This window comes from Rutidosis leptorrhynchoides, chromosome 1, assembly GCF_046630445.1.
Source record: "Rutidosis leptorrhynchoides isolate AG116_Rl617_1_P2 chromosome 1, CSIRO_AGI_Rlap_v1, whole genome shotgun sequence".
Lineage (NCBI taxonomy): Eukaryota > Viridiplantae > Streptophyta > Magnoliopsida > Asterales > Asteraceae > Rutidosis > Rutidosis leptorrhynchoides.
In genome coordinates, this window is record NC_092333.1 from 60827526 (window position 1) to 60838911 (window position 11386).

An 11386-nucleotide genomic window follows, 5' to 3' on the forward strand; every position below is an offset into this window, starting at 1 on the left:
ACCCAAATATTTATTGTACATAATGTATTTATGGTGTACGATGCGTGTATGAAGTGTACGAGACATGTACGTGTTGCTTGCTCGAACGTCGAAGAAAACTGGACGTTGTTTGGAGTCACAAGGTGTGTACGTACCTTTTCGACCCCAAATAAAGTTTGTGTTGATGTTTCAAAGCCTTACCATTGGAAAGAAAATCTTATTACGTTTCCAACGATATTTGATTCATCGAAAACGGAGTTACGGTCAAAAAGTTATGGCCAAAACAAGTTTGCTGAAGTTCAGATGAATCAGGCAAATGCCGCGGCGCGACCAGAATGGCCACGGCGCGACAAATGCCTATTTTGAGGGTCAGAAAGCTTAAAAAAAGTGATCTAAAACCACCCTTTGGGCCACGGCACGACAAACCTGCTCCGCGGCGCGACAATAGGCACGTTCTGGTACTTTTCAGCCTTTTAATGAGTTAAATGAGGGGCAATGTTGGTATTTCACATATGGACGGGTCTTTGGCCATAAAACTGATACTAATCTTATCTAAACCTCATTTCCTTCTCATTTCTTCCCTCCCACTCACACCCCAAACCCTAGAGAGAGAGTAAAGGGTTTAGAGAGAGAAAGCTCGAATCGGGGATGAAGAAGAGTGATTCGGGTCGGGTCTCAAGAGTTAAAGTTGTTCTCCTCGTTCACGGCTACGTTGTGATAGTGATGGTAAGTTCTAACTCCGAAATTCATCTTTATGATTTGGTATTCAAGTTAGGGTTTTTAGCTTTTTAGTTGTAAAACCCATTTAGATGATGAAGTGGGTTTATGGAAACTAGTTATTTTTGATACATGGCGGGTTTTGGGTTGATTGACGTTTTGACCATGATTAGGCTTTGGTTTTGGGTGTAATCACTTAGTTTAGTGATTTTGGAAGCGTTGGAACCCTTTTGGGTGTATTCGAGTTGACTAATTTTGAAATGGGTCAAAATTAGGGTTTATGTGTCAAAGTGGGTTTCGAGTGATGAAATTATGAGTTTGGGTCTTGCGTATGTTGGTTAAACGTTAGAACATTTATGTTGACTTGGTTTTTGGGTGTAAACCCTAATTTAGGTCAAAACGGGTCAAATGGGCATTTCGGGACAAGTAAGCTCGATTCGTTGTCAAATTAAGTTTTAAATCAAGTTTTGGTAAATCAAGTAGGTAAATACTTGATTTAAGTGTTAGTGGTCGTCTTGGAAATATAATCACTAGTCGTTAGTGATTTTGGGGCGTTTTATGACTTTGGTCAAAATGAGCAATTTGAATTGGGTCGAAATTGAGGATGACACTAATTTGGATTAATTGGATGTTAAACACTTTTGTTGAGTGTTAAATGATGCTTTTCATGTAATTACTCGCGAGAAGTGATTTTAGGTTAAAATTTGGTGTTTTAGCAATAAGGTCAAACTTGGTCAACCATGGAATGGGTTTTGTGTAAAATACAAGCTAGTATGCGTTTGAAGGTTAAAGTTGACATAATTGGGTATTTTGAGAACGCGGGAACTAGTCTCGCTAGTTTTGGACCTTCGGGTAGCGTTAAAAGTGCAAAAGGGTATATTTTGCACTTGTTATTCATTTGGGCGGGTCGAGAGTCCAAATGGGGTTGTATGTTGATTATGTGTATGCCTATATGCGTATTATAGGTAAAATCTTGCTCGGTTGCGTGTGGTGAAGATTTCGTGCATGGTTTGTAATGCTCGAGTTCACGAGGTGAGTGGAATAATTATGCGTGTACGTATATAATGTATTTATTTGTGTAGTATGAATGTGGCATTGTCGCGGTGTTTAAGACACCACATTCTAAGTAACGAGTAGTATTGTCGCGGTGTTTAAGACACTACTCATGGTTGATTGACATGTGGTAGTGTCGCGGTGTTTAAGACGCCACATTGTCATGGGAGTGGAATTGTCACGGTGTTTAAGACACCACTCATTGTTTTGATTGACGTGTGGATTCGTCGCGGTGTTTAAGACGCCACATTGTCATGGGAGTGGAATTGTCGCGGTGTTTAAGACACCACTCATTGTTTTGATTGACGTGTGGATTCGTCGCGGTGTTTAAGATGCCACGTTGTCATGAGGGTGAATTAGTCGCGGTGTTTAAGACGCCACATTGTCATGGGAGTGGAATTGTCGCGGTGTTTAAGACACCACTCATTGTTTTGATTGACGTGTGGATTCGTCGCGGTGTTTAAGATGCCACGTTGTCATGAGGGTGAATTAGTCGCGGTGTTTAAGACATCACCCGGGGGAATTAGTGATTACGCGGTGTTTAAGTAACACTAATGGATGTTATGAACTCCGGCGGTCTTTCGAGTACCGTTCCCTTGTATGATCGGGTAACCATGGTTATGTGTTGTAGTTTTAGCATATTAAATTGTGAACTATATGCTTTTGGCGATGCTAGCTTATTGTGAATTGCGGATATTTAGTATGCATTGTGATTGCATGTTTGTTGAGTTGCTAGCTCGTATGCGGTATTTGTGTAAGTGTTTGCAAGTAAGTAGATTATATATGTATATGTATAATTATTGCATTCACTAAGCGTTAAGCTTACCCCTCTCGTTGTTTACCTTTTTACAGGTACTGTGTTATGAAGTTAGCTAGTTGTTAGACTAGTTGCGTAGGAGCACTTGGTCTCGATGGGGTAGCTATTGGACATTGGACACGGATCGGGGATTTGGTAGATCCTCGGGATTATGCTCCTGGTATCGGGTTGGGCTATTGTGTCTTAACCGTGGTGTTGTGTAAATGTTTCGAGGTCGTATTGTTTGGTTGTGTTGAGTCAAACCTTGTATGTGAAATACATTCTCGTAAGGATGTATGATGTCATTTGTAAACCAAGAGTCGAGATAAAACGTTAACGTGCTATTATGATAAATTGTATTCGGTTAAATTATTTGAAATGGTTTATGTAAAGTGGATATTTAATGGGACCTATCTTATAAAAAAAAAAAAAAAATGTACTCCGTTTTTGGTTAAACGGATTGGGGTTGTTACAAGTGGTATCAGAGCATAGTCTAAGGGAATTAGGTGACCTTGGAATAGGTGCCTAGTCTTAGACTTATTGACAGTGGTGCGTTATTTGCGAGACTTGTAGGAGTACGGGTTGGATTGAGATTTGTTAGTGCCTTAGAGTAGGTGACTAACTAGGACTTGTTTTTGTCCAAAGTGTGATTATGTGGAGCCTTATTTCGTGTGTAAATTAGTGCCTTAGATTACTAGTGCCTAATGTAAGTAGGCGAACTTGGACGTTGTTTTAGTAATAGTCACCTAGGATGTAGGTTGACTTGTGGGTGCGGTGTACTTGTGTGCATTTATTATTATATTGTATATAGGTGTATATATACAGGTATCTTTTGTGTGGTATCCTAGGGATGAATCTATTGGAGAGATTTGTATGTTTGGCGGTTTTGAGTGATCAAGTTCATGGTAAGGACTTTGGTCATTCGGGTACTAGGAGTTATCGCGTGTTATTTTGTGTGAATGTTGCGTCAGTCCGGGTAAAGTACCTTGCGTGACCATGTGGAAATGGTAAGGTACGCATTTGTAATAATGACCGATCACCATTATTACGAAAGTGTATCTTGACACTAAGCATGACATGACAAGTACCGAACGGAGGAAACGTGGCATGGTTGGGGTAGAATCGGGATGAGTGAGGAATCTTTTTATGGTTCCTAGGTTATAGTTGTCTCGGGTGATGTGCTTGTTGTCACATCGAGTTCCTTGCGAGTCGAGAAGTGTTACGGTGGATTCGTTTAGCTAAGTGAGTGAGCCAACTCACGAGTTTGGTGCGTGCTTAGTCACCCTAAGTAGTGGGTGCATTATTGAGATTGTGACTGGTTGTAGTTACCCATCGTAACTGGGATGACGGAATTACGCTTGCGTGTGTGCGACGAGGACTTGAATTCCGTAATGGAATGCGACAAGTCTAATGATTGTAGTTTTGGGTTACACTCGGTAGAGTGTGTAGTTAGAGAATCGTGTAAGGATTCTAGTTGTGAGTCGCCTTGGAATTGGAGAATCGGGGAGTCTTTAGGTCATTAAACTCATGTGAGTGGGACCCATATGACAATGGTTGCGTTAGTGTGTTATGGATTATAGGGTAACATTCCTAACGGAATATCCCTTGTAGTGGTGGTGTTATCGAGATGTAGAAGGGTGTAAGACTTGGTGTTCCCGAGCATCTCTTTAGTGTTAGATGAAGGGTTTCGTGAGGCTATATCGTTTGGCCTTGTGGACTATTGCGGGTAGCATGTGATCGCTAGGAATTTTCGATAAGACGATAAACCGTAAGGTTTGCCGGGTAGGTATGACTGCGGGTCATTATTATTGAGAGATGGGTGACATCGGGTGTATGGAACCTAAAGATCGGGTTTCTAAAAATTCGGTTGATTGTGGTGGGAGTCTGCATGACACGGCGTCAGGTGCCTTCTTATACCTGCTAGTGTAATGTTCAACTCTGGTGATGGTGTGATCACTTTGTGCTTAGGGTGCCTGTGAGATACCCTTTGGAAACATCGAAGATTTTAAATAGTGATCGACAGGTGATAGTAAATCGACGGTTGCGAAGGTTCAAGTTTAGGAGCAATGCAGTAAATACTTCTTATGAAGTGGCAGATGAGCGAATCTGGTTGCTCTTATGTGATGGACGAGTAAGGATGACCGGTGAGCCGGTGATGGGCTTAATGGTCGATTAGGTCGAAGGTTATGATGAAGCGTTGATATTGTGGTCGATGCAATTATTGTGTCGGATTGGTCACTCTTCCCCATGAGAGTGAGTAATTGTTGATAATGGTTCGTTGCATAGAAGGTCGGGTGATCTCGACTGAGATACACGAATGATTTATCGGAGTGACGTATGCTTAGGCATAGAGACGTATGTGGGACTTTGGTAGAGTTCGATTTGCGAACGGTTAAGGCAGTCGATTATGATTTGTGGTATGAAGGTGCGAAGTCGTCGCGTGTACGACATCTCTGGTAATTTTGAATGACGGCTCTGAGAGCCTAAAGTGAATTTGCAGTGATTCGGTGTTTACGATCAATGATGAGAATGATCACGTGTGTTGCGAAATGGTAATTCCGCGGTGTGTTATCATCTTGGCGGTGAGAATGTGAAGATGAATCCTAAGTGGGGGAGTTTTTACTGCCGAGGAATCTCCGGTGGTGTTAGATCAAGTGAAGCCTAAGTCTTCTTGTATAAGGTGGTCGTGCAGTACCAAGTGCGGTATGGGACCAAGTGTGAAGTTAGAGATCACGGACGTGAGAGGATGTAACTGTCATTGCGGGTGCTCTCGTGATGTAAAATTGGGTTGGTGCGAAACCCGGATAGTGCTTTTGAGTAGGTACGAGTTCGATTTCGGTATGGATACTGTATTTTCCCTTTCGAGAAACGTGATTGTGGATATTATCGGTGGATTATTCCACTTTATGGATGATTGTGGGGCGGGGAGTTCTATTTTTGATTGTCTCACATAGAGACACGCGGGTTTTGTTTGTTTGCGAGGGTGCATTCCCTAGTGATGCGACCCGTTAGCCGCATTGAAATGTCGAAACCATCCTTAACGGACGGCCTAGGTTGAAGGATTCACCTGACATTGGTGAATACTTTTGGAGGTCGCGTGACGAATTGCGAATTGTTGGGATGATAATTCGCTATTGACAGGATTCTAGTACACAAATAGTTTCCATGCTAGTGATAGGAAGCCGTATTGTATGGATGTGTTGTTGGGTTTAGGGGAGAAACCCTGTGTCGAGTGTTGATGTTTTGTCTAACTTGTGGTGTATTATTGTCGTCCTGGATTAATTCAGAGACGGAAGGTCGTGTGCGGATCCATTCATGGGAAAGTTTATATCCCTAGTGTGAATGGTTGGTGATACCGAAATTTCTTCGTTGAAGGAATGACCCGGTTGTGGAGACGAGGGGAGTTGGTTCTTGAATCGGAGAACATTCATGATTGAACGGTTGAGTGTAAATTTATGAACCGGTGAAGCACGGAGTTTTAACGCGGCATGAATCCTTCTCGATTTGGATTAATGCAAGACTTGGGTCACAGCGTAGTGGACCTAGTAGATCGCGTTGGGTGATATAGTTAAGGATGTAGCTTGTTGCGAGTTATAGCCGAGAGAACTTGAAGGGATGTTAAGTGGTAAGTGTTATTCGTAAGGATTTACTTTTACTCGGTCTTCGTCGTTTTGGATGTTGACCTTATTGTAGGACGTGGCTACTATTGGCATTGTACTTGTTAAGGGTATACCAAAGGGGTGATATCTCGGTACGAGATTGGTTGAGTTCTTCCCGATGTGAGGGATTGAGCAAGTTTCTAGTGCTCGGATTCGTGGATTTGGTAAATCGTGGATGGAGTTTAAGTTGAAAGGGGGTGATTCATCGGAAGGGTCGCTTAAGTGCGGTGTAAGATCTTCGTGTTGCGGGAAATTTCGTAGACTTCGAGTTCGAAAGTACGTCGAAGGACCATAGGATGTAGGTCCGGATGGGTTAAGTGACGAAGATCACGAGGACGTGATCGAGTTTAAGTAGGGTAGAGTTGTAAGACCCAAATATTTATTGTACATAATGTATTTATGGTGTACGATGCGTGTATGAAGTGTACGAGACATGTACGTGTTGCTTGCTCGAACGTCGAAGAAAACTGGACGTTGTTTGGAGTCACAAGGTGTGTACGTACCTTTTCGACCCCAAATAAAGTTTGTGTTGATGTTTCAAAGCCTTACCATTGGAAAGAAAATCTTATTACGTTTCCAACGATATTTGATTCATCGAAAACGGAGTTACGGTCAAAAAGTTATGGCCAAAACAAGTTTGCTGAAGTTCAGATGAATCAGGCAAATGCCGCGGCGCGACCAGAATGGCCACGGCGCGACAAATGCCTATTTTGAGGGTCAGAAAGCTTAAAAAAAGTGATCTAAAACCACCCTTTGGGCCACGGCACGACAAACCTGCTCCGCGGCGCGACAATAGGCACGTTCTGGTACTTTTCAGCCTTTTAATGAGTTAAATGAGGGGCAATGTTGGTATTTCACATATGGACGGGTCTTTGGCCATAAAACTGATACTAATCTTATCTAAACCTCATTTCCTTCTCATTTCTTCCCTCCCACTCACACCCCAAACCCTAGAGAGAGAGTAAAGGGTTTAGAGAGAGAAAGCTCGAATCGGGGATGAAGAAGAGTGATTCGGGTCGGGTCTCAAGAGTTAAAGTTGTTCTCCTCGTTCACGGCTACGTTGTGATAGTGATGGTAAGTTCTAACTCCGAAATTCATCTTTATGATTTGGTATTCAAGTTAGGGTTTTTAGCTTTTTAGTTGTAAAACCCATTTAGATGATGAAGTGGGTTTATGGAAACTAGTTATTTTTGATACATGGCGGGTTTTGGGTTGATTGACGTTTTGACCATGATTAGGCTTTGGTTTTGGGTGTAATCACTTAGTTTAGTGATTTTGGAAGCGTTGGAACCCTTTTGGGTGTATTCGAGTTGACTAATTTTGAAATGGGTCAAAATTAGGGTTTATGTGTCAAAGTGGGTTTCGAGTGATGAAATTATGAGTTTGGGTCTTGCGTATGTTGGTTAAACGTTAGAACATTTATGTTGACTTGGTTTTTGGGTGTAAACCCTAATTTAGGTCAAAACGGGTCAAATGGGCATTTCGGGACAAGTAAGCTCGATTCGTTGTCAAATTAAGTTTTAAATCAAGTTTTGGTAAATCAAGTAGGTAAATACTTGATTTAAGTGTTAGTGGTCGTCTTGGAAATATAATCACTAGTCATTAGTGATTTTGGGGCGTTTTATGACTTTGGTCAAAATGAGCAATTTGAATTGGGTCGAAATTGAGGATGACACTAATTTGGATTAATTGGATGTTAAACACTTTTGTTGAGTGTTAAATGATGCTTTTCATGTAATTACTCGCGAGAAGTGATTTTAGGTTAAAATTTGGTGTTTTAGCAATAAGGTCAAACTTGGTCAACCATGGAATGGGTTTTGTGTAAAATACGAGCTAGTATGCGTTTGAAGGTTAAAGTTGACATAATTGGGTATTTCGAGAACGCGGGAACTAGTCTCGCTAGTTTTGGACCTTCGGGTAGCGTTAAAAGTGCAAAAGGGTATATTTTGCACTTGTTATTCATTTGGGCGGGTCGAGAGTCCAAATGGGGTTGTATGTTGATTATGTGTATGCCTATATGCGTATTATAGGTAAAATCTTGCTCGGTTGCGTGTGGTGAAGATTTCGTGCATGGTTTGTAATGCTCGAGTTCACGAGGTGAGTGGAATAATTATGCGTGTACGTATATAATGTATTTATTTGTGTAGTATGAATGTGGCATTGTCGCGGTGTTTAAGACACCACATTCTAAGTAACGAGTAGTATTGTCGCGGTGTTTAAGACACTACTCATGGTTGATTGACATGTGGTAGTGTCGCGGTGTTTAAGACGCCACATTGTCATGGGAGTGGAATTGTCACGGTGTTTAAGACACCACTCATTGTTTTGATTGACGTGTGGATTCGTCGCGGTGTTTAAGACGCCACATTGTCATGGGAGTGGAATTGTCGCGGTGTTTAAGACACCACTCATTGTTTTGATTGACGTGTGGATTCGTCGCGGTGTTTAAGATGCCACGTTGTCATGAGGGTGAATTAGTCGCGGTGTTTAAGACGCCACATTGTCATGGGAGTGGAATTGTCGCGGTGTTTAAGACACCACTCATTGTTTTGATTGACGTGTGGATTCGTCGCGGTGTTTAAGATGCCACGTTGTCATGAGGGTGAATTAGTCGCGGTGTTTAAGACATCACCCGGGGGAATTAGTGATTACGCGGTGTTTAAGTAACACTAATGGATGTTATGAACTCCGGCGGTCTTTCGAGTACCGTTCCCTTGTATGATCGGGTAACCATGGTTATGTGTTGTAGTTTTAGCATATTAAATTGTGAACTATATGCTTTTGGCGATGCTAGCTTATTGTGAATTGCGGATATTTAGTATGCATTGTGATTGCATGTTTGTTGAGTTGCTAGCTCGTATGCGGTATTTGTGTAAGTGTTTGCAAGTAAGTAGATTATATATGTATATGTATAATTATTGCATTCACTAAGCGTTAAGCTTACCCCTCTCGTTGTTTACCTTTTTACAGGTACTGTGTTATGAAGTTAGCTAGTTGTTAGACTAGTTGCGTAGGAGCACTTGGTCTCGATGGGGTAGCTATTGGACATTGGACACGGATCGGGGATTTGGTAGATCCTCGGGATTATGCTCCTGGTATCGGGTTGGGCTATTGTGTCTTAACCGTGGTGTTGTGTAAATGTTTCGAGGTCGTATTGTTTGGTTGTGTTGAGTCAAACCTTGTATGTGAAATACATTCTCGTAAGGATGTATGATGTCATTTGTAAACCAAGAGTCGAGATAAAACGTTAACGTGCTATTATGATAAATTGTATTCGGTTAAATTATTTGAAATGGTTTATGTAAAGTGGATATTTAATGGGACCTATCTTATAAAAAAAAAAAAAAATGTACTCCGTTTTTGGTTAAACGGATTGGGGTTGTTACAAATTTTATATGTATCAATTCAAGTTTAAACAAAAATCGATCAATACGATTCTCATTGCAGCTTGTTAAATCTATTAAACAACACCAGGGTCACCCGTGTATCAATTTGATGATTCAAGGTCAACTAAGTGAAATATAATCATAAAGATTAGCTACGTGTTTCTTACAAAGTTTAGGAACTAACGGTGTAATTTCATCGAAAATATAAGGAATGTTTGTAAACTTAACCGTCAAGTAAAGAGATTAATCTTAATATGGAATGTATATGAATTCCAATATAATATCTTATATAGTCTCATATATAGATAATAATATAACATATAACATATATTCATCGTTCACTCAATCAATCAATCAAAGTAATTAACCTAAAATAAAATAACAATGACGACGACGACTTCCGAGATCCCAATTGAGGTTCTCTTTTCCGAGATACTATCGCGGCTTCCGGTAAAATCCGTACTCCGTTTCAGGTGTGTTTCTAAACAATGGTATTCCTTGTTATCATCACAGTCGTTCAAAAACAAACACTTGGATCGTATAACCGTCGACGTTCAGCAAAACCCTAATATGTTTCTTCAAATATCTGGACGTGACTGCCAAGTACACGAAGATGATGCCAGCGGTCTCATAACACATACCCGTCCATTACCGTTTATATCAAAATATGACAAGAGTGTTGTGATTTTAGCATCTTTTCATGGACTGGTATGTGCAGGGGTTTTATTGGATCCTCGCCATTACCTTTATTCAGATTTATATTTATGGAATCCATTGACGGATGAGTTCAAGAGGTTGCCAAAAACTCATTACCACAGTTACACTGACCTAAATCCACGATGTGGGTTGTATTATAGTTCATCTGATAATGACTATAAGCTTCTATGTGTGAATCCTATTGATGATAGAGTATACAGTTACTCGTTGAAAAACGACTCATGGCGAAACATGGCCGATGCAACAAACAGCCTAAAGAAAACACTGTCAAGATTAGATAGTTGGAGCCAATTACATTGGTTGAATGATAATAATCTGTTTTTTCTAAAAAAGGGGTACCCAAAGGAAACAGGTTGTACTATGAATGGGCCGTCATATTCAATGGGATATTCAATTATAAAGTTCGACACTAAGACTGAAAAGTTCACAGAGATATCAATTCCTTCTTGTTATAAGAAAAGTCCCCTAATTAGGGCTAGTTGCCTTCTCACAGTGCGAAGAAACAAACTTCATTTGACTGTCAAGTCAGACAAGTATGAATATAATATTGGTTGGATACCATGTATTAAGGTGTGGAGTTTGAACGAAGAAAGATGGACCACTGTAGAAACTTATAGGCCGATGATGTCTTGTCTTTTTTCCAATTTGAAGCCGGTGCACTTGATGAGGAATAAAAATTGGCTTATGATGGGTTATAACTATAACAACTATGGAGGATATTCTCGGGATTATTATCTTCATGTATTAAAATTTGATGATGAGAAAACTAATAATAGAAGCAGATGTTCGTATAGGCTCGTGAACACGGGGGTCAAATCCGAGATAGCAGCAGTAAGATACATCGAGACGTTGGTGTCACCCAATCAATATATGAACCAGCCAAAATTTCGTTACAAATTAGCTAAAAAGAAATCTATATATCAACGACTACTAGATGCTTTTTCTTGTTTGCAGACTTTTATTAAGTAGTTATGTGTATTTTAGTCCTAGCTAGATTATTGTGTTTGTGACTCTCATGATCTTATTTATTAAATAATCCTCTTTAAAAACTAAAGTTAATGAAATACTACAATTAAGCT

At 40.5% G+C, this 11386-nt stretch overlaps 1 protein-coding gene across 1 annotated transcript; it reads left to right on the plus strand.

The window, feature by feature from the left end:
- The first annotated feature begins 9974 nt into the window (after positions 1-9974).
- LOC139873623 (F-box only protein 8-like) lies at positions 9975-11276 on the plus strand. Its single transcript, XM_071861597.1, has one exon. The coding sequence runs from the start codon at positions 9975-9977 to the stop codon at positions 11274-11276; it is 1302 nt and encodes a 433-aa protein (XP_071717698.1).
- The last annotated feature ends 110 nt before the right edge of the window (positions 11277-11386 follow it).